A 21,931-nucleotide genomic window follows, 5' to 3' on the forward strand; every position below is an offset into this window, starting at 1 on the left:
GCCCAAATAAATATATTAGTCTCTAAGGTGCCACAAGGACTCCCCGTTGTTTTTGCTGATACAGACTAACACGGCTACCACTCTGAAACATCCACTGCAGTTTGCTAAAGCCAGATGCTGCAGGACACTCACTCATATCAAGCAATATTACAGATTTTTTGACAGCTGTAGAACTGAACGATGATTCAGTGTGCTTCTTATTACATAAAACGTTTCGTTCTATTTACATTCTTTGGGGGAAAATGCATGAATTTTGGGTAAAAAATAAAATTTCAAATTATTTTTCAGCGTTACCAAATATACCGAACGTAAAGCCTGCTTTTGAACTGCATACCTAGCAGAAAAACTGAAGACTAAGGTGTTGGTTGCTGGTAGAGACTTATATCTAAATGTCTCCTGTTGCTTATCTTATCAGCAGGAAATTAGATTGGCCTTGCTGGAGGAGAAGAGACAGGTCTGAGCTAACGCTTTAATCAGCATTCCTATGATAAAACTACCTTTAGTATGATAACGGGTTATTTTAATTTTTCTGTTAAATTAACTTTCAGACATTAATTTAGGGCTTGATTGGGCAAGTAGCTGAGCACTTTGTGAGAGTGGTTTCATTGGCAGTTCCTCAGAGGATCAGAGATTACTGTTCATTCCAGGTGACATTCATGGAATTCTATGTGTGCATTCGAAGAATGCTCTGTGCTCCTTAACCCAAGACTGAAAAGGGCAATTAATGCTTTCCAGGGGCTTCCCCAGGCCCTCTGCACTGGGATGACGTTCACACATTTAACATGGTTCTATAAGAGAACAATTTTAAACAACTGCTACTGTTTAGCACTGATGTCATCTATTGTGGAAATGGTGCTGTGTTGTGAGGCAATGTTATTACTATAGGGAATTTTGGGGTTTACAAGTGTATTAACATTTAACTTTCCATCACTGGCAGGTGCACCAATATTTATTATCTCGTTAATGACGTCACATACATTTACCTTAAGCTAACAGAGCTGGTATTGAGGAAAGGAATTCACGTACATCCTTCCCAGCTGCTGGATCCAATCTGAGTTCATAGCCAGGACAGCTAGCTCTGCTCGGTATCGCCCATTCAGTCGTCTTTCTGCAGCTTGCATTCAGTCAGAAGGAACCCAAGCCTGTCCCTGGGACAAGGCGGACGATACCACCTCCCCTGAGGGATAACCCCAACTGCCATATATACCAGCTGTGGGTCAGGGACCTGTTTATGGTCTTCTGCTTGTGAAAGCAGCAAAGAGTCTTGTGGCACCTTATAGACTAACAGACGTTTGGGAGCATGAGCTTTCGTGGGTGAATACCCACTTCGTCGGATGCATGTAGTGGAAATTTCCAGGGGCAGGTATATATATGCTTGCTTATATATATACCTGCCCCTGGAAATTTCCACTACATGCATCCGATGAAGTGGGTATTCACCCACGAAAGCTCATGCTCCAAAACGTCTGTTAGTCTATAAGGTGCCACAAGACTCTTTGCTGCTTTTACAGATCCAGACTAACACGGCTCCCCCTCTGATACCTGCTTGTGAAGTCGTTTACACCTGTGCCTTTAGACCTACTGCTGATTTGAAAGCATTTTGCACACACTTTGATGGGGTAAGCCAGTGGAGAATCACGGTCACAGAAACTTCTCTGGGAAGGGGGCCTAATTGAGTGGACAATTCAGACATTACTCTGCAGTGGGGAGTGGGGGGACTTAAGACTCCAGCTGGGTTCCACGCCTCCAAAGCTCTGTGAACATGGCCACTGTGTCTTTAACTTCCTTCCTGCTGACCTAGCCCTTCAGAACCCAGCCTTTACCAGCCCATTCTGGTTCCCACTAAACTGAGCTGCCTTATCAAAATCTATAAAGCCATCAAACCTATCACAGGGCTTCTCTATGTCTAATGATATGACAGTGGCTCTAGATTATCTCTTGATTCCACTGTACTATGCAACATTAGAGATTCTGCAGCCTGCAGACTAGATGATCATAATGGTCCCTTCTTACCTTAAAGTCTATGAGTTAGGGCCAGTAACTGTAACTTTCTGATGTGCAATAGACCCACCTAATTTTGTTAATTTCCCTAAACATTTTCCCAGCCGGTCGTCATTGTTATAGTAAGTAGTGAACTCCAGATTTTTTGGATATTCAAGGAGAAAGTCCCACCACAACCTCCTCTCTTAGTAACCTGAGGGGGATCTATCTGGAGCTAGATTACAACTAATACACTTAATATTATTTGTATTACAGTAGCACATAAAAGCCTCAAACAAAATTCATATTTCATTGTGCCTGGTATTGTGCATGCATGAAATAAGAGACTGTCCATGCCCTGAAGAACTTACAATTTAAACAGACAAAGGGCAAGAGAAAGGAAATAGTATCATCTCCATCTTATAGATGGGAAACTGAGGCACAGTGAAATTAAATTATTTGCCCAAGGTCACATAAGATATCTCTGGCAGAGCTAGGAATTGAACCTGGATCGCCTGAATCCTGGTCCAGTGCTTTAGCTATACAGACATACAAAAGTAAGGGTAGGCTACAAAAGGGAGTGATGTACCGTATATTGCGGACATTAAAAAGTTAGCAGGAATCTTGAAGCTAGTAGATCTAAGGCGAGAAGTCACTACCTGGAATGTTGTTTTAAGGCTGCAGAATAGAAAGTTAATGGCTTTGAGAGTACTGATATGCAGAGCATAGTGGGAAAATGAAGGATAAAAATGAGCACGAACAAAGAGTTAAATGTATAGGAACAGCATTTCATCTTATTCTCTTCAATTAGCTTCCTATATACTTGCTTTATTGATTTCTCTTTTTCCACTCAAAACCATAGGGAAATGTCAATAACTCTTCTTATGGTCCTACCTGCACTTATGCTTTCCACTCAGCAAACAAGTGACTGTTTGTTTAGACAAGGCATCCCATTTGCAGGTCTTCTTGATGGCTGAGTTTCTTATCAATGCTCATGCTAGGTCACAAAACAACACTCTTGTTCCTGTGTGGTGTTTACAGACTTGAACATATTACCAGGGACTCGTTTGAATAAGTTTGTTAGGTGCCCTATCAGCAAAGTACAGCCCTAGAGATCACACTTGAGTGTGAAGTGAGCACCTGCTCATCATCCACGCCTTGCAGTTTTCCAGCAGCAGCAAGAATAAATAAATAGGGATCAAATCAGGCATGAGCTCCAGGAAAGGGAAATTCATCTGACACATGAAGCATCAATAATGGTGTGGAGAGAATTAAGCTCACTTCACTGATGGCTAGTAGCATAGATCACAAATCCCATGTTCAACAGAGAGATAATCTGAATAGACTTCTCAAACTGGAGAGGATCAAATACAAATCTATACAAGCCAGGGAAAAACACATCTCTGTGTTCAGTTCGAGCCCATGCCCCGTTTTTAAGATGCTATTTCATGCAAAGGCAGCCACAAGGCATGATGCTAGTAAATAATGGTTTGAAAAGCTACATGCAATCAGAGTGAGGACTTTGGAACACAAAGGTAAAACTACTTTTTACAAGAGAGCAAATCTTCTCCCTTCTAAAGGCAAGCCACGCACACAGGTGAGCTGTTACCATCCCGGGAGGATGCAATGCACAAAAGGGAGATGCAGACAGAATAGATGGATACGGATGAGATGAACAGATGGGAGCTGATGCACCCAAATGAGGTGCATACACCCGTGGGTGCCTCCCAGGTGAGAGGCAGGCCCACGGAGGAGGTTAATTCATGGGTTAGCCATGCACACAAGCAAGCTGTGCATCCTGGCGCGATGCAGAAAGCTCGGGAGCCTGCAGGTGAGTTCCACCCCGGTGAAACGGGGCGGGGGTTGGGGGGAGGTACTGGTAGGTGCATGCAGATGAGCTGCAGAAATAAGTTGGCTGTTAGCAGGTTTTGTCTCCTCCCGAGCACTTACAACCCGGGTGAACTTACCTAGGAACAGGAGAGAGCTCATTGTGCGGCTGTCGTGGCTGCTGGGGCTGAGCAGAGCGGATTGCAGGTGGACGCTAGGCACCGGCTCAGGTGTTAGGCTGCATTCAGCACCGCTGGTGGCGGAACAGCGCTCAGCTGCCAGCCCAGGGCGGCGATTGGGCAGCGGGGCGCAGCGCTCAGCCCAGCAGAGCGCACCAGGAGAACCCAGCCCCCTTTGGACTCCGGCTGCCCAGCGCAACAGGTGTGGGCGGGGGCGGATCGCTAAGCACTTTGCTGCCCCTTCCTCTGGATCTATGCGCCTCTTCCCCCGCTAGGGACACGCTGGTGGGGGCTGGGTTTTTAACCAGATCAAATCCTGTGCCAATGAGATAGCGAATGATAATGCGGGTGGCTTAATCCAGCCAAGGGAAATGGCTCTTGGATGCAAAAAGCCCAAGTTACTTTCTACAGTTGCAAACCGTGAAAACCAAAGTCAAGGCCGTTTGCCTCTCAGGAGCAAATCCTGCACGTGCTTTCGATGAGATGATGCAGCAGCATATTCTGTTGTGGTGGTGTTTGAAAAAGAACCTCCAGACTCTAGTCCCTAGCAGAGAACAAGTTTTAGGAAAGAAACATGCTGCATGGCGCTGAAAGAAATGACTGCAGGTGCTAAAGGGAAAGATTTGCTGCAATTTGAGCTCTGACATAGAAGCAGACTAGGGAATCCCCCACAGCAGCACATATTGAAAGGTGCAGGTTGTAGTGTAGTGGTTGCATTGTGCCCACAGGACTTCTACACAGTGGAGGGATAAACTTTTCCAGGGTAGCTAGCATAGCGCAAAACCTAGGGCTTGGCTATAAAGATTTCATCTTTTACTTTACATCTGCTTTTTTTTTATATCTGCACAAAGAACATCCGACCTGGAAGGAAGGGACTCGGAAAAGAGGAAGAGGGAAAAGAATGTTAATTTAGCTTGGTTAGTTTCCCATTAAGCTGGTGTGCTGTACTGATAAAACTTGAAATGTACTGGGTACACTTCCAGGCAACATATCAGATGTTAAGGAGACAATGTCTGGAATTATTATAAATTAACAGTGAAAAGCCAGTTATTGCACCAAATAAACTCAATCTTAAAGCAAATGCAGCATAACACATGACAGCTAACCCCAGTGCTATGGCAGCTCTTGTATCTGAGCTCTCTTGAGTTGTCCCTGGGCACATACCACCAGCCCCATACCTAAAGAGGCTCTTTAATGCATGGGAGATTCCTGATCTTCCCTTGGAACAATGGGACAGGAGAAATTGGATTAGAATGGGTAAGAAAAACTTTCATGGGACCATTGTCCATCGAAGATTGCAGTTCTGTCTAAATCAAACGCTTTATGTGATTTCCATCCCCCCCCACACACACACTGAATTTTCTTTCATGGAAATTTTGTTCTGAATCAGAACAAAAAACAAATTTTGAAATCCTTTGCACAACAGAATTTCGGTTCTCTGACAGCTGTAGGCTGGATGCTTGCTCCCAGATCTTCCCAATAGCTGCAGCATAAGAGAGGGAGGCAATTCACAGCCTACTTTCCTACTCTTTCCCCTGGTCAGGTAGCTCTGGGGCTCTGCAGATCCTTAGACCAGTTTACAGCTATACACTGGAGCTTTGCTAAAGGCTTGTGCCTTGCCTTAGTATTTTTGTCTTCTCATTTCTCCCTTTGTTAACCTGATCCATTCTTTATTCATTTTCCCATTTTTTTGTTACTACTTTCCTGCTCCTTCCTTCCACAGTCCTTTAATTTGATTTTTAACCTGGAGGGGTGAAGGATTGGGGGAAGCGGTTCTTACCTGTGTTTAGTCACATTTTGGAAAATCTCTGAGTAGTTTTCCATAGCCCTTTCATATGATATTATTAACCCAGGGTTTTGTTTCACATCATGTAATTTGTAGAAGCCCCTCCAACCCTCCACTCCTGTTTGAATATTGTCTTTGGTAATCTTCTGTCCGCAATTTGCATATGTTAGGGACTTAAATCAGTTCTCATCATCTTGGAATGAGTGACTGGGCAACAAAATGGCAAATGAAATTTAATGTGGATAAATGTAAAGTAATGCACATTGGAAAAAATAACCCCAACTATACATACAACATGATGGGGGCTAATTTAGCTACAACGAGTCAGGAAAAAGATCTTGGCGTCATCGTGGATAGTTCTCTGAAGATGTCCACGCAGTGTGCAGAGGCAGTCAAAAAAGCAAACAGGATGTTAGGAATCATTAAAAAGGGGATAGAGAATAAGACTGAGAATATATTATTGCCCTTATATAAATCCATGGTACGCCCACATCTCGAATACTGTGTACAGATGTGGTCTCCTCACCTCAAAAAAGATATTCTAGCACTAGAAAAGGTTCAGAAAAGGGCAACTAAAATGATTAGGGGTTTAGAGAGGGTCCCATACGAGGAAAGATTAAAGAGGCTAGGACTCTTCAGCTTGGAAAAGAGAAGACTAAGGGGGGACATGATAGAGGTATATAAAATCATGAGTGATGTTGAGAAAGTGGATAAGGAAAAGTTATTTACTTATTCCCATAATACAAGAACTAGGGGTCACCAAATGAAATTAATAGGCAGCAGGTTTAAAACAAATAAAAGGAAGTTCTTCTTCACGCAGCGCACAGTCAACTTGTGGAACTCCTTACCTGAGGAGGTTGTGAAGGCTAGGACTATAACAATGTTTAAAAGGGGACTGGATAAATTCATGGTGGCTAAGTCCATAAATGGCTATTAGCCAGAATGGGTAAGAATGGTGTCCCTAGCCTCTGTTCGTCAGAGGATGGAGATGGATGGCAGGAGAGAGATCACTTGATCATTGCCTGTTAGATTCACTCCCTCTGGGGCACCTGGCATTGGCCACTGTTGGTAGACAGATACTGGGCTAGATGGACCTTTGGTCTGACCCGGTACGGCCTTTCTTATGTTCTTATGTTCTTATGTTATGGAATATCCCTCTTGGCCTATCAACCAGGAGTGAACAGCAGGAGTTAAAGGGCAGCATTATGAGCAGATATGAACAAGTAAAACCAATTTGATATTAGTGTGAGGTTTGATGGAGTTACACCAGGAATGAATTTGGCCTAACGAGCAGACAATTGAGGTTTTCCTAGGGTACAAAACAAAAAGACAAACATGTTATTGACAACACATTAGCCCAGGCTGTTCTTCTGTAGATGAATACAGGCAGGGCCGGCTCCAGGGGTTTTGCCGCCCCAAGCAGCCAAAAAAAAAAAAAGCCGCAATCACGATCTGCGGCAATTCAGTGGGAGGTCCTTCGCTCTGAGCGGGAGTGAGGGACCCTCCGCCGAATTGCCGCCGAATAACTGAAAGTGCTGCCCCGCTCCGGAGTTGTCGCCCCAAGCACTTGCTTGATAAGCTGGTGCCTGGAGCCGGCCCTGAATACAGGTGTAAAGAAATGAGATCAACAAAATGTGCTTTCCTCTTCTAATGTTGACTTGGTTCAAAACAAAAGATGTTTTCCTATTCCCATGTTTAATGTATTCCCTGAAAAGACTAGGGAATACAAAGGAACATTACGACGTATACACACAGCTGCATGTTTAGTTCATTCTTGTTGAACAATCCTCAGACAACATAGCCATTTGGCAATGCATCACAAGGACATCAAAGTAAAATTCTAAATTTGTAAACTTATTATGTACTTGAAATCACAATATCGATGCATGGGACCAGTCTTGTTTTCCTATACTGCTTGTTTTGATTGGATTTAGTGCTCAGATGCTATGATAAAGGATGCTCAAAAACACCTAGAGCAGATGTTTACAGTCCCCATCGAAATCAATGGGAATTTTCCCATTGACTTCAATGGGACCAAGACTTCATCCATTTTGTATGTACTTGAGAACTCCAGATTATATTTAATCTCTTCACTCTACTCATTCTGATTTGTCCTTAGAGAGATTTTATTTCTGATTGTGTTTTAAACTCCAAATTCAGCATATGTTTGTAGGGAAATATTCCCAGCTTTCCATCTTTTTTTTGGATTTGTTACATTGCCACTCACATTTTCTATACCTAAGCAACTCTTAGAAGAGTATCCTGTATATTACAGTTTCATGTTACCACTGCACGCATTGGTGATTACAGACCTATATGCACAGTGGCATATCTGCCTGGAGCAAAATGTGATCCAATAAAGCAATATGTAAATATTAACAACTTGTTAATTACTGGGCTCCTGGCCCTGCCAGGTGCTGAGCAGCACAACGAGCTCAGCACACTTTACATCTATTGGGAGTATTCAGCACTTCCCATGATCAGGCTGTAATCTATGTGGGGGAATGGAGGGGAGAGAAGAGAGCTCGAGAGTGTATTGGCTTTAAGTTACGGTGGAGTTGCAAGTGTAAGTCAGGAGTTGCAGTGTAAATCAGGAGGAACTGCACTGAAGACAACTGATTTACACAATTGTAGCACTGATGTAAAGAGGAGGATGGCCAAGCCCAATGTGATAGGTACTTTATAAATACCCATACACACATATGTATACACACACACCCAGAGACAGAAAGAGAGAGAGCACCACATTATCAGTGCCTCTGTTCAGAACCATGACTAGAAATATTGATTATCAGGAGTAGGGCTGGTTTAGAATTTCCCCTGTTTTTCAATGGAAAAATGGGTTTTTGACAAAATGAATGTTTTTGTGAAAAGCGTCTAATTTCTGTGTTCAGTTTTGATTTTTCACTGAAAACCTGAATGCCCCCAAATAAAACAAAACAAAAAAATCAGTTTTCATCTGACAACTGAAATATTTTGATTCTGAAATGCTGCCACGGTGTCTTATGGATATTGTAGTTTGGGTGTCTGATACTCCCATTCTCCTCTCTGGCCAGGCTCCCCAGCTAGATAAAATCTCCTGTGATGCATTGGAGCCATACAATTGTCATGATGTACTACTTACTAGGACCAAGCAGGGAGACATCAGACCAATGAGCCCCTCCCAGAGATGAGAATGGGAGCTCAAGGCACCTGAGAGACAATGCACATGAAATACCTCATCAGCATTTCCAAATTGAAATATTTAGGTTTTGGTTTTTGATTTTTGCTGAAAACAAAATTTTCCATGATTTTTTTTTCCATCCAGCTCTATTACTACTAAGACCTAAGTCCTAAACTGAGTAGTAAAAGACAGCAAATTGTAAAAACAAACAAGCCAACCAACATTTTAAACTTAATCGTAAGATCACAGAAGACCAGATAATGGCCAGTATTTTCAAACATTATTGACTAAAGTTAGCCACTGAAATTAAAGCAGCCTGATATTCAGAGTACGGAGACCTTGAAGCTTACCTGGACCTGCATGGGAGTTGTCAGCACTTCTGAAAATCAGGTCACTTTTACTGGGATAGCCAACGTTAGGCACCCAAGTTTGAAAAATCTGGCCCCAAATTCTGAATCCCATACTGTGCTTTGGGTTCCTGACTGAGAAACTTAGCCATGATTAGAAACATAACTGTACATATCACAATCCGAACAGAAATTGCAAAAATGTGAAACAGAATTTATCCTGGTTTTAACAGCAGGAAATGACAGAAGGGACCACCAAATCATCTGGTCTGACTTCTTCTGTATCACAGGCTCCCAATACCACTCAGTACCAGCACTAAAGCCAATAACCAAAACCAGACCAAAGTTTTATAGGCCACAGGAGATTAAACTAGTATGTGCCACAGGCAGAAAACAAGCGGGACTGAGTTGCACGGATGCCTGAAGCTCCTGCAAAGGCAGGGTACTGATTAAGTGAGATACACCTCAAATAATCCCAGCAAGTGACCCATGCTCCCTGCTCCAGAGGAAGGCCAAACCCCCAAAATAACTGCTAATTTGATGGGGTGGGGGGGGGCGGATTCCTTTCTGATCCTGCATATGGTGATCAGAAGGCTTCATAGATGGGGGGCAGCCTTCCGGTTGCCATGAGGATGGCAGTCAGGCTGCCTTTGGTGGAATGCCTGCGGGAGGTCTGCTGGTCCCGCGGTTTCAGTGGCAATTTGGTGGTGGGTACATTGAAGGCTCTGGACCGGCAGACCTCCCGCAGGCATGCCACCAAATCCGCGTTACCAGAGGACTTCCCGCAGGCACAGCGCCGAAAGTCACCTGACTGCCGTGCCTGGAGCGGCAAAATACATAGAGCTTCCCCTGGTTCAAACCAGCAAATGACCTATGCCCCATGCTGCAGAGGAAGGCTATATCCCCCCACTGCCACCAGGGTCTCTGCCAACCTGAGCTGGGAGAAATTCTTTCCTGATCCCAAATATGGTGATCAGTTAGACTCTGAACATATGGGTGAGACCCATCAGCCAGACACCTGGGAAAGAATTATCTTGGAGTCCTCCCCATCTAGTGTCCCATCTTAGGCTGTTGGAAATAGTTGCTAATTGCAGTCATGGCAGCCTAATCATGCCATCCCCTCCATCAACTTATCAAGCTCCGTCTTGAAACAAGTTACGGTTTTTGTCCCCACAACTGCCTTGGGAAGGTTGTTCCAGAGCGTCACTCTTCTGATGTTAAGACTCCTTAGTCTAATTTCAAGCCTAAACTTATTGATGTCCAGTTTATATCCATTTATTCTCCTTATCCATTGGCCCTTATCTTAAATAACTCCTCTTCCTTCCTGGAGTTTATCTCTCCGATGTATCTATAGAGAGCAATCATATCTTCCCTCAGTTTTGTTAAGCTAAACAAGACAAGCTCTGTAAGTCCCCTGTCATAAGGTTTGTTCTCCTTTCCTCTGATCATCCTAGAAACCCCTCTCTGAAGCTGTTCCAGTTTGAGTTCATGTTTCTTAAACATGGGAGACAAGAATTTCACACAGTATTCCAGATGAGGTCTCACCAGTGCCTTGTATACTGGTAATATCACTTCCCTGTCTCTACTGAAAACACCGCTCCTGATGCATTTTAAGACTGCATTAGCCCTTTTCATGACTGTGTCGCATTGGTAGCTCAGAGTCATGCTGTGGTCGACCTGTACACCAATGTCTTTCTCCTCCTCTGTCACTTCCAACTGCTAAGTCCCTTCCTTATAGACAATATTCTTGTTAGCCCATAAAAATACTATTAAATTTCATCCCATGTCTATTACTCCAGTTTTCAAGGATGTCCAAATCTTCCAATATGATATTGAAGGCTCCTGCATATTGGCAATACCTCCCAACTATGTGAAATCTGGAAATTTTGTTAGTACAATCCCACTTTTTGTGCCAAGGTCATCAATGAAAATGTTAAATAAAACTGGTCCCAAGACCAATTCCAGAGGAACTCCACTAGTAACCTTTCCAGCCTGACTGTTCACCTTTCAGCATGACTTACAGTAGTCTCCCCTTTAACCAGTTCCTTATCTGCCTTTTAATTCTCAAATTAATCCCCACCTCCTCCAATTTAACTAATAATTTCTAAATATGGAACTGTATCAAATACTTTACTTAAATCCAGCTAGATTAGATTTACTGCATGTCTTCTGTCTAGAAAATCAGCTAGACCCTAAGCAAGAACCAGCCAGCTAAACACATGAGAGGTAGAGTGCTTGGTGCCACCCGAGAGTGCTGGCCCACCTGTCCAGTTTCCTAGCTGTGACCATCCCTGATACTTCAAAGGAAAGAGACCAAAAAAATGGCAGAACACATTGGGAGTAAAATAAGCTCTTCCTGACCCCTGTAGGTGCCTGACTGACATCCTGAAGCATGAGCTTTAGGAACACAAGACATAAATCAGAAGGGATGACCCAGTGCTGCTGAACTCTGCCCCCTACCATCACAACCAACTCAATCATACAATCCCACTCAAATTTATTGAGTTGTCTCTTAAACCTAATTAAGTTGTTTGCCCCCACAACTCCTATTGGGAGGCTGTTCCAGACCCTCACTCGTTTGGTGGTTAGAAATCCAGCCTGAATTGTTCACGGCCAGTTGATACTAATTGGCTCTTGTGCCAACATTGTCCTTTGTCTTAAATAGTTCTTCTCCCTCCCTGGTGTTTTTCTGTTGATGTATTTATAAAGAACAATCATATCCCCCCTCACCCTTCTTTTTGCAAGATGAAGGAATCCAATCTCTTCCACTGTCCTTTCATAAGACAGGCCCTCCATTCCCCTGATCATCCTGGTAGCTCTTCTCTGCACCTGTTTCAGTTTGAATTCATCTTTCTTGCACATGGGTGACCAGAATTGTAAACAGTATTCCAAATGCCTTGTACATTAAAATGGCATTAATAGTTCCCTCTCTCTGCTGGAAATACCTCACCTGCTACATCCTAGGATCGCCTTTACCTTTTTTGCAGCTGCCATCACATCAGTGGTTTATCATCATCCTGTGATCAACCCACATAACCAGGTCCATCTCCTTCTCTATCACTTCCAATTGATGAACTCCTACTTTGTAGCAGAAATTCTCATTAGATTAGTGCATGACCTTTTGCACTATTGACTTTCATCCTATTTCTATTATTCTTGACTTCAAGATGGCCCAGTTCTTCCTGTATAATTGTCTGATCCTTCTTTGTATTGATGATGCCTGCCAGCTTTGCCTAAATAGCAAATTTCATTAGCGCACTTCAACTTTTTGTGCCAAGGTCATTAAAAAAGTATTGAATAAGATTGGTCCCAACACTGAGTCCTGAATAACTCCACTAGTAACTTCCCTCCAGTCTGATAGTTCACTTTTCAGCAGAACTTTTCAGCCTTCTTCTCTTTAGTCAGTTTTTTATCTATTTTATAATTCTTGTTCTAATCCCCATTTTCTCTAGTTTAATTGATAATTTTTCATGTGGTACCATGTCAAATGTTTTACTGAAGTCTAAATATATTAGCTCGGTTGCATTTTCCCTAAAAAAAAAATCAGTTATTTTCTCAAAGAAAGAAAGAAAGATTAATCTGGCATGATTTACATTTGGTAAACCCATGTTGCCTTATATCCCCTTTACCATTTACCCCCAATAAATTTTAATTGTTTTTCCTTCTGAAGTCTTGCATCCTACTGAGGTTAGGTCTGTATTTGACCAAATGACTGTCTTCCCCTTTCTTAAAAATAGGTATAAAGTTAATTATTCTCCAGTCATTACCCCAAAATAGATGGATTAATTAAAAATCCTTGCTATTGGACTAGCAATTTCGTGGGCCAGTTCTTTCAATATTCTTAGGTGAAAATTATCTCTTCTTTATGATTTGAATGCATTAAACTCTAAGTTTTTCATCCACCTGAGATATGGCAATTTCATTTCTATACTCATTTCCACCAGCCATCCTGCCTTCCCATGCCCATGTTCCATATTATTGAAAACCAAGGCAAAGTATTCATTTAGTTTTTGGGCCATACCCAAATTAGTTTGAATCTCCTCCCCAGCCTCACTCATAGCAGCCCAACCTCATCCTTCTTTATTCCTTTTTTATTTAACTAAAAAACTCAAATGATCTATCTTTAATTTCCTTGCTAAGAGCTAATACATTTTGACTTTTAGCAATTTCTGCATTGTCTAACCTCCAAGATGTACCTTTCTTTGCTCATCAGTCCCCTTTACCATTCCTTATAGGCTCTCTGCTTACTCCTAATAACCTTCTTGAGGTGGTTAGTCATTCAGCTGGGGCTGGAGTATTTCCCTTTGATTTCTTTTTCCTTACATGGGACGCAAGTTACATAGTTTTTGTATTGCTGATTTAAAGAAATTCCAAGTCAGTCAACTTCTTTAAGTAATTCCTTGGGATTTCCCAAAGGTCACCCTTTTGAAATAAGAAGACCTAGCTGACAACTTGGTTTTATTTATCCTTGCATTTAATTTAAACTCGTGATCACTCAGTCCACGGTAATTTCCTACGACCATCTCATCTATGATTTCCTCACTATTTACAAAAACAAACTTAAAACTGCATCACCCCTTGCTGGTTAAGCAATAATTTGATGAAGAAAACTGTCATCTAGCATATCCAGGAACAACTGGGCCCTACCAGTATTAAGAAGCATTTATTCTCTAATCTGTATCTGGAAAAATAAAGTCTCCTATTATGACACAATTCCCAGTAGTGTTTTCCTCTCTAATATTTATTGTCATCCTCAAAAATGGTAATATTATTAGAAATGGAAATACTACTATCCAGATCTGAGTCCGACCCTGGGGATCTATAGCATACCCTTATTGCTGTCCCAACAGAACCTCTTTTTCAATCCTTCCCCAAAGTGATTTTGACCCACATAGCTTCTGTTTTGTCTACACTGCCACTATTTTTTCTTTACAGTTTACATTGCTGTACAATGTCTTTATTTCTAGCTCTCCTAAACAGACATACCTTTCAATACCAGTCATGGGTGCTATTTCACCATGTTTCTGTAATCCCTATGTCTGGTTTAACCTCCTGCACTAGTATTCCAGATCCTCCATTTTATTGCCTGGACTGTACATTTGTGTATCATGTGTAAAGGTAATTTCAAAATTCCACTAATGCATAGGAGGAGCAAGTGTTCTTGGCAATTACATTAAAGTCATTACTGGTATCAGTACATAAAATAAATGCTAATGACTCCTTGCTTTGAAATACTCAGTTCTTTACTTGATGCATTTGAGAATGTTACATGGCATCTGGGATATATTAAAAATAAATATATCCAGTATTTACAAAGCGTGATGCAATATATTCTTTAAAAAGTCTTGCAAAGACGTGAATTCTGTATCTTTAGCTCATGATGAGGTAAGTAAGTTTCCATAAGACTGGGAATTGAAGAAGCAGTCATTTTGGAGGAATCCCTTTGTCCAACTCTTGTGTTGTCACTGGAGTGCCATTTGCAGGTTGTTTTAAATGTACAGGGCAAAACTCATCCCTGATGTAACTCCAGTAAGGTCAGTTTGGTTACACCAGGGATGAATTTGGCCCACTCTGTATTCTCTGTTGTGCCACTGTCTTCCACAGAAACTCTTTCTGCTTCATCTAAACTTGAAGTCATGTTCATCCCTGGCGTATGCAGGTGCAGTTCCACTGACTTCAATGGGCTGAGTTTGGATGTCACACCTGTAACGTATAATATGGATTTTACTGCTTATAAACGGGACCAGACAGGAGTCTTCTGTCGATAGTATAAAGGCAATCAAAGGTCTATTGACATCACCTATGAGAAAAGTTTCTAAACACTACCAACGTTTTTTAAGCAGAATCCTCCACTGAAGTCTATGGGGAATTCTGCTTAAAAACTCATGTCACAATATTTCTTTCTGAATTTTCATATTTTCAAACATTTAAAACCTGCGAATGATGATATTTACAAGTAATGTCTGTTGATTTAGAGCCCTGATTTGGTCTTACAGGATTATCTTTTACCTGAAAAAATCCAATACTCAGATCCCTAGAAGATGGGTGCATTGTAAGAACTTTAAAAAGGTGGGATGGAATATTACCTTTGCTCAAGCCAGCCACTCTCTCAACTGTTACATGTTAGTTGCTACTTATTTAACATTCAGCCAATAACTGGATTCATCACTAGATACACTGGCCTGGTCCTTATCAGGATTCCATAGTGTACCCAAAGCACTTCTGACTTTTATTAAGTGTGTGGCACTCAGACACAGGCACAGAGTTGAGAATGATGAAAAATAATGAACACAGGCAGGAGCAGCATCTGCAGCGACACAGTTAGACAGGCTTCCCCAACCAGAATCCCTTCTCACTGGTGAAAATGTGTTGCATCGATGAACCCCACCTGTGCCACGTACATAGAAACAGCCACAGGACTGAAGATGGGCAAATTAAAGTTTAATAAAAGAATAAACTCTGGTAGAAGCAACAAATAAACTAGCCTTTTCCATGTCTGCTTTTCCTCAAGAATACAGCAATTTTTTTTCTGGAGGACCAGCGTTTGAGTCACCACCCTACATGTTGGTTGGTACTAGGTAGGTCTGGGAAATTCATGATATACATGTGCACAATAGGTTTGGAATACTTGCAGATGGTATGGACATACATAGCTCATCCTATGCCTATGTTTGGGATCACAGGCCTATATCCCTCTTTTTGATGCTACTGCCTCATTGTGCTTGGAGCTTTGTTCTGAAATAAGAAATTAACTCTGCTCTTTCATTTTTTAGGAGGTCTCATATCAAAAACAACATGACATGGGGAACAAATGACACATGGCAGATGTTAGTCACATTGCTTAATGCATTACTGGAAGGTGCTCAGATACCACAAGGAGAAGCACAGTATAAAAACCTATATAGAGCAGTTTAAGATAATATCAAACAACAAAAGATATCCCAAGCAGTAAGAACTAGAGGCTTCATCCTATACCTGCTGTCTTCAACAGATGCAGTACCAGGCACTAAAAGAATTTCAGACAGTAGGTCTAATAGTTTGAGGAATTTTTGTAGGAGCAGACATGAATCAGTGCGACTCCAGAGAAAAATTCTGATTTTTTTTGCAGTGAAATATCCCTTCACTGAGCAATACTTAATCATGTGAGGCATAGATTGTTCCATTAAACTAAAATCATAATGCAGCGTCCAAGTACGAACAATAGTGATGCCTGCCAGTAGGACTATGAGACTAGTGGACAAAAGTCCTTCCTTAAACCTCATCCCACAGACCTAGACACCTGATTTCCCTTGCAAAGCTACAATGGGATATAAGACAGATAACAAAATATATAGCAGAGTCCATTGTGTGAGGGAATTAGGGGGCATTTAAAAGCACCCTCTCTCTGAGAAACTGAATGATAATGACTTTGCCAGTCCTCCTCAGCACCTAGGGTAGTCTCAGACAATTTGAGAAAGAGAAGAAAATACCAAAAAATATGAATTCTCCACATGACTCAGCCAGCTCAGATTCAAAGCCATTTATGAAAAGATACTTTGAAATTTTCATTGAAATTCAGGGAATGCAAAAGATTTGCATCCAAGTTTGGTGAGAATATCTGTTCTAAAAAATTTCTGCTATACCCTGGCACAGTCGGAGAATCAACACGAAGCTGAATACAGGCTGATTTCATGCATACAGTCCAACTCCAAGGTAAATATTGTATACATCTCCAGATACTTGCTCTTTACTGAAATCCAATGAAAATATTTAAACATATTACCCTCCCCTGAAATTACAATTTATACAGTTTCAAAGCAAATGATATGAAATTATAACTCTAAGTTTATAAACAAAGTTGTGGGTCAATTTGCCCTACACTCTTGCCCTACAATCTTGTGGTCACTGGGTAAAAGGCTGTTGGATGCAAGATCAAATTTTAATTTACAAAGGCACCAAAAGACAGGGACAAGTATACTACCAGTTGTGAATAGGTCCAGTACCATGTGCTGGGAGTGTGCTCATGTTGGTCAGCACAACATGTTCTGAAAGTTTTGAAACATTATCAAAATTGCTGATCTGGGTGGTCAAGGATTTCCGACTTTCAGTGCTTGCACGGCCCCTGGTGAGTCGTTCATCCTGGTGATGGTGAATGTCAAGCCAGCAGCAAGAAAATGCTGCTTTAAATTCTTCTCTAAATTTTCCTGTCAATCAAAAAAGAATGCAGGAAAACATTATACAAGCCATGTTTCAATAAAGCTAGCATATGGAAGAGGCATGGTTAGCTAGTGCCAAAGTGAATCCAAAATAATCAAGTACTCTTCTAACATGACAAAAGCAGGAAAGAACAGTTTTAGTGATTCAGGAAAAGGCAACAAAATTCCACCTTTTAATAAGGATTTAATAAGGTGCAGCAGGAATACTAGATTTTTACAAGGCAGACTAGAATGGCTCTTAAGGCAATGTTCCAGTTTGTTTGCTGAGTAAACAAGTCACATTTTCTGAAAACAAATAATTGAGTAGGTTGATTGGGCTATTACTTGATGTGTGAAATGCGAGGACACAACTAATTTTTGTTTTACCTTGCACATTTTACAAAGAAAACCAGATGTAAAAAGATAAAGAAATATCTGATCTTCTGTATATTACAGTGATCATTTAAAGAAGCTCCTATTCTCTGCATTTTCAGGACCTTTGAAATCATTGGGGGCACATTGAAATTGTTACTATAATGACTTTCACTACAGGAAAGATGGTCTGTATTTAAAGAACAGGGCTGGAAGTCAGGAGTCCTAGGTTCTATTCCCAAGTCTGCCAGATTTCTTTGGACAAATGATTCACACCTCCCACCAGTTTCACAGTTGCTTCAATGGCGACTTGATTTACACCCATGTCAAACAAGATCAGAATCACACCCTTAATCTTTCTGTGTCTCAGTTTTCTCATCTGTAAAAAGGGGATATTAAAACTTACTTTCCTAACAGGCTAAATGAATGAATGCTTGTGCTCAGAGACCAAAGAGATGGCACAATATAAGTAAACACCTGGCGAAACGGAACGGAGAAGCTTGGTATGAAGCCATTTGGATAGCATAAGAGTCCCCAGCCTTCCATGTAAAAACTTTAATTTAAACTCCAAACACATTCAGAAAAGTTTGGCTAACTCTTGTACACCTTTTTTTCTTTGATGTGGCCTCTGTGTTAATAAGTTTAAGCTAGGAGAAGAAACAGATGTGTTGGAATAAGAGTGTCCCACTTCCAAATACCCTGAATTTTAGTGTTCTAAGCCTCTAGATCCAAATTTTGAGTCTTGAATCCATAACTGATGTTGTATTAATTTAGATTGAATACATGGCCCTAAGAGATAAGATGTTACCATGACCCTGAAACTGTCCAACATTAAAAGGTTTAAAACAAGGTTTTTGATTCGGTATATAAAGTCCTCAGCCTCCTCAGTGCCAGGGCAAAGATGCCTTTAAAATGTTTTTAATCTTTTATATAAAAGATGCTGGGGAAAACAAATTAAATCATTTGAAATGTGAAGTCTTAAGTAAGGCTTTCATTTTAACAGCATCCCTTATTCCCTTTCCAGTCCGATTCTGTTTCCTAAAGGACAACACACACACACACCATTGCTGAGAAACTGCTTGCAACCTCATTGCAGGCTCAGCATAGTTTTAATAGTCACTCTAAGACCTAACAAATTTTTACCAGCATTGAGCTGTTTAGGGCAGTGGTTCCCAAACTTGTTCCGCTGCTTGTGCAGGGAAAGACCCTGGTGAGCCAGGCTGGTTTGTGTACCTGCTGTATCCAGAGGTTCAGCCAATTGCAGCTCCCAGTGGCTGCGGTTCACTGCTCCAGGCCAATGGGTGCTGCTGGAAGCGGCACGGGCCAAGGGAACTGCGACCAGTGGGAGCTGTGATCGGCTGAACCTGTGGACATGGCAGGTAAACAAACCAGCCCAGACCGCCAGGGGCTTTCGCTGCACAAGCAGCAGAAAAAGTTTGGCAATCACTGGTTTAGGGCATTGCTTTTAGCTGCTTTTCTGGCCACAGTTACAGCAGTGTTGCAGAAAAGACAGTTTTGGCTGGCTAAGCCAGACTCTTATTAGACAGAAAGAATAAGGAACTGGATAGGAAAGAAAAATAAGGTAGAGAAGGAAAAGGACAAGTTGGGGTGCGGTGTGGGGGGGAAGTCTCACATCCCAGGTGGTGTTGTGGTGTTTGGGTGTTTGGCTTGCAGTGGGGTGGGACAGGGAGATAGCTCAGTGGTTTGAGTATTGGCCTGCTAAACCTAGGGTTGTGAGCTCAATCCTTGAAGAGGCTACTTAGGGATCTGGGGCAAAAAATTGGTCCTGCTAGTGAAGGCAGGGGGCTGGACTCAATGACCTTTCAAGCTCTGTTCTAGGAGATTGGTATATCTCCTAGTATAGTTTTTAGTTAGGATTTAGCCAAAGCCAGTGGGTGTCATTTGGGTCCCTCTCTCTGGCCTGGTCCACCTCAGGATTAGGTCCCAAGAGATGGTGGGGGTGGCAGCATGGTGGTGAAGCTCACTCCCACCCCTTCTCTCATTTTTCTGTCAGCAAGCATTCACCTTCCCTGCTTTTGGTCAGCTACCATTGACTTTCTCTCAAAGTCTCTTGTTTTAAGGACCCCAAGTGAGTAATGGATGGAATAGCCCATCCCTTCATTATCCTGTCTCCCAATTAGGCCTAAACTCTAACAAGTTTGGTTCACTGATTTCCAGTCCCACACTTCTCTAGTTTTCCAGACATGATCTTAACACCGTCCTTGAATTATATCAGTCGGTCTTTTTAATTTGTACTAATTCAGTCTGTGTCCCATTTGTACCTTTTCCCGTTAACATTTGTTGTTATAGGTTATTGTGACATTTTATGAACTTCCATTCCCTTTTCACAGTTGAGCTCACAATTAGGGTAAATTTGTAGGCCCAATTGTCACAACACTAGCCAGAAATCTTGGTTAACAGGCCATTGTTTGCTAGATATCGCTGAATTGACTGGAAATAACAAGAACAGCAAATCCTATTCTCATTAGATTTCCTGGATAGTTTTGCAGACCTTGGATACCCAGATGAGCATCCAAATGTTTATCTAAAGCTTATCTGAACCACACCTCTAAACTTCATTCATCACTAGCTGTGACCAAATTTGCAACAAACCAAACTAAATGGTAAGGGGACTGAAGAAATGTTTGGTGATTTTTTTTTACATGCTATATTTCTACTGAAAACAGTCTGATACAAATAATATGGAAGGATCAAAGGTAATAGAAGAGAGAATGGTAAATCAATGTCATTTAGGAATATTTTCAGACTATTTGTACGTTATATTTTTACAAAGGCACAGTATTGTTACATGAACAATTTAAAAATATAAAATTGTAATTTGTAACATTTTTCTACTGCTTCATTTATCTTTAGAAAATAGCTCTTTCACCGCAGCCTCAAAAATCCCCAGCAGTAAAACAATAAGAACACATAGGTTCTTTTTCTTTCATCTAGGTAGAGAATCTCCTGAGATTCAGTGACTTCTGCTCCTTTATCCCCCTCACCCAAGGCCATGTCTTCCAGGGGGATTCCTGCCATTTGAGGCCTGGAAAGGATTAACTGAAAGTAACAGATAATTTCCACCTTAATCGTGAGGTCCTCACAATACTTGTAGTCCTTACTCAGGGCCAGATTCTGCCACCCTTAGTCACCCTCCTCTGCCCTGAACCCAACCCCAAGCTCTCCCCCACCACTCTTCTGCTGCTTCCAGCCCCTCACATTACCCACTGCTCTGCACCCTGACCTGTGCTCTCCCCCCTGCCCTCCTGATGCCCTTAGTCCTATGGTATTCCCCCACACCCACCTTCCAGCTCTCCCCTCTGCATGGGGTCACAGCTCTGCTCAAATTTGGCCCTGCTGCTCTGCCATCCTGACAGGGAGTGGCATTGCGATGCAGTGCATGGGGTTGCAACACCACTCAAATTTGGTGTGTTTGCCTCCCGTCATATGGGGGAAGCTGGGTCAAATTTCCAGCTCCAAACAGGCACCAAAGGTGGGAGAGCTTGGCCCCTGCCTCCATCCCTCATCATTGCACCCCAAAATCTACACTTCAAGCTAGGGGGTTAAATTCCAGCTTGAGGAGACATACTCACCTTAGCTCTGATCAAGCTAGCATGTTAAAAATAACATGAGCAACAGGATGGGACACCCACCCTGTGTATGTGCCTAGAGTCTTGGATGGGTACATACTCGGGGCGGCAAGTCCTTCCCATTGCTCCCGCTACTGTGGCTATGCTCTGTTTTTAGCTTGCTAGTTTGATTAGAGCTGGTGCAGGTATGTCTCCTTGAGCTGGGAGGACACCTTCAGCTTGAAATTTAGACCCACCCTGTGGTTTGAGCATTGGCCTGCTAAACCCAGGGTTCTGAGTTCAATACTTGAGGGAGCTATTTAGGGATCTGGGGCAAAACAGACAAGCAAACAAAAACTGTCAGGGACAGTACTTGGTCCTGCTAGTGAAGGCAGAGGGCTGGACTTGATGACCTTTCAAGGTCCCTTCCAGTTCTATGAGATAGGTATATCTCTATTATATATATGAGCTCTCCCTATAAAATTAACAGGGATACTTGAGAAGGCAAGGTGCTACTCAACAAGTGTAGCAGAT

The 21,931-nt window shown here is 42.0% G+C and overlaps 2 protein-coding genes across 7 annotated transcripts in view; both read right to left on the reverse strand.

The window, feature by feature from the left end:
• Positions 1–3,969, reverse strand: part of GFRAL (GDNF family receptor alpha like) — a 33,707-nt gene extending 29,738 nt beyond the window's left edge. Inside the window, exon 1 of the mRNA XM_039530828.1 lies at positions 3,948–3,969. Coding sequence (XP_039386762.1) covers positions 3,948–3,969 — 22 coding nt within the window. The remainder of the gene's footprint in view (positions 1–3,947) is intronic.
• Positions 3,970–14,507: 10,538 nt separating this feature from the next.
• Positions 14,508–21,931, reverse strand: part of HCRTR2 (hypocretin receptor 2) — a 61,631-nt gene continuing 54,207 nt past the window's right edge. For all 6 annotated transcript variants that reach the window (XM_039531182.1, XM_039531187.1, XM_039531186.1 and 3 more), the window contains 2 exons: positions 17,265–17,465; positions 14,508–14,985 (listed from right to left, as the gene is read on the reverse strand). In XM_039531182.1, coding sequence (XP_039387116.1) covers positions 14,792–14,985; positions 17,265–17,465 — 395 coding nt within the window. In that variant the 3' untranslated portion in view covers positions 14,508–14,791. The remainder of the gene's footprint in view (positions 14,986–17,264; positions 17,466–21,931) is intronic.

The sequence above is a fragment of the Mauremys reevesii genome, linkage group 3, assembly GCF_016161935.1.
Source record: "Mauremys reevesii isolate NIE-2019 linkage group 3, ASM1616193v1, whole genome shotgun sequence".
Taxonomy (NCBI): Eukaryota; Metazoa; Chordata; order Testudines; family Geoemydidae; genus Mauremys; species Mauremys reevesii.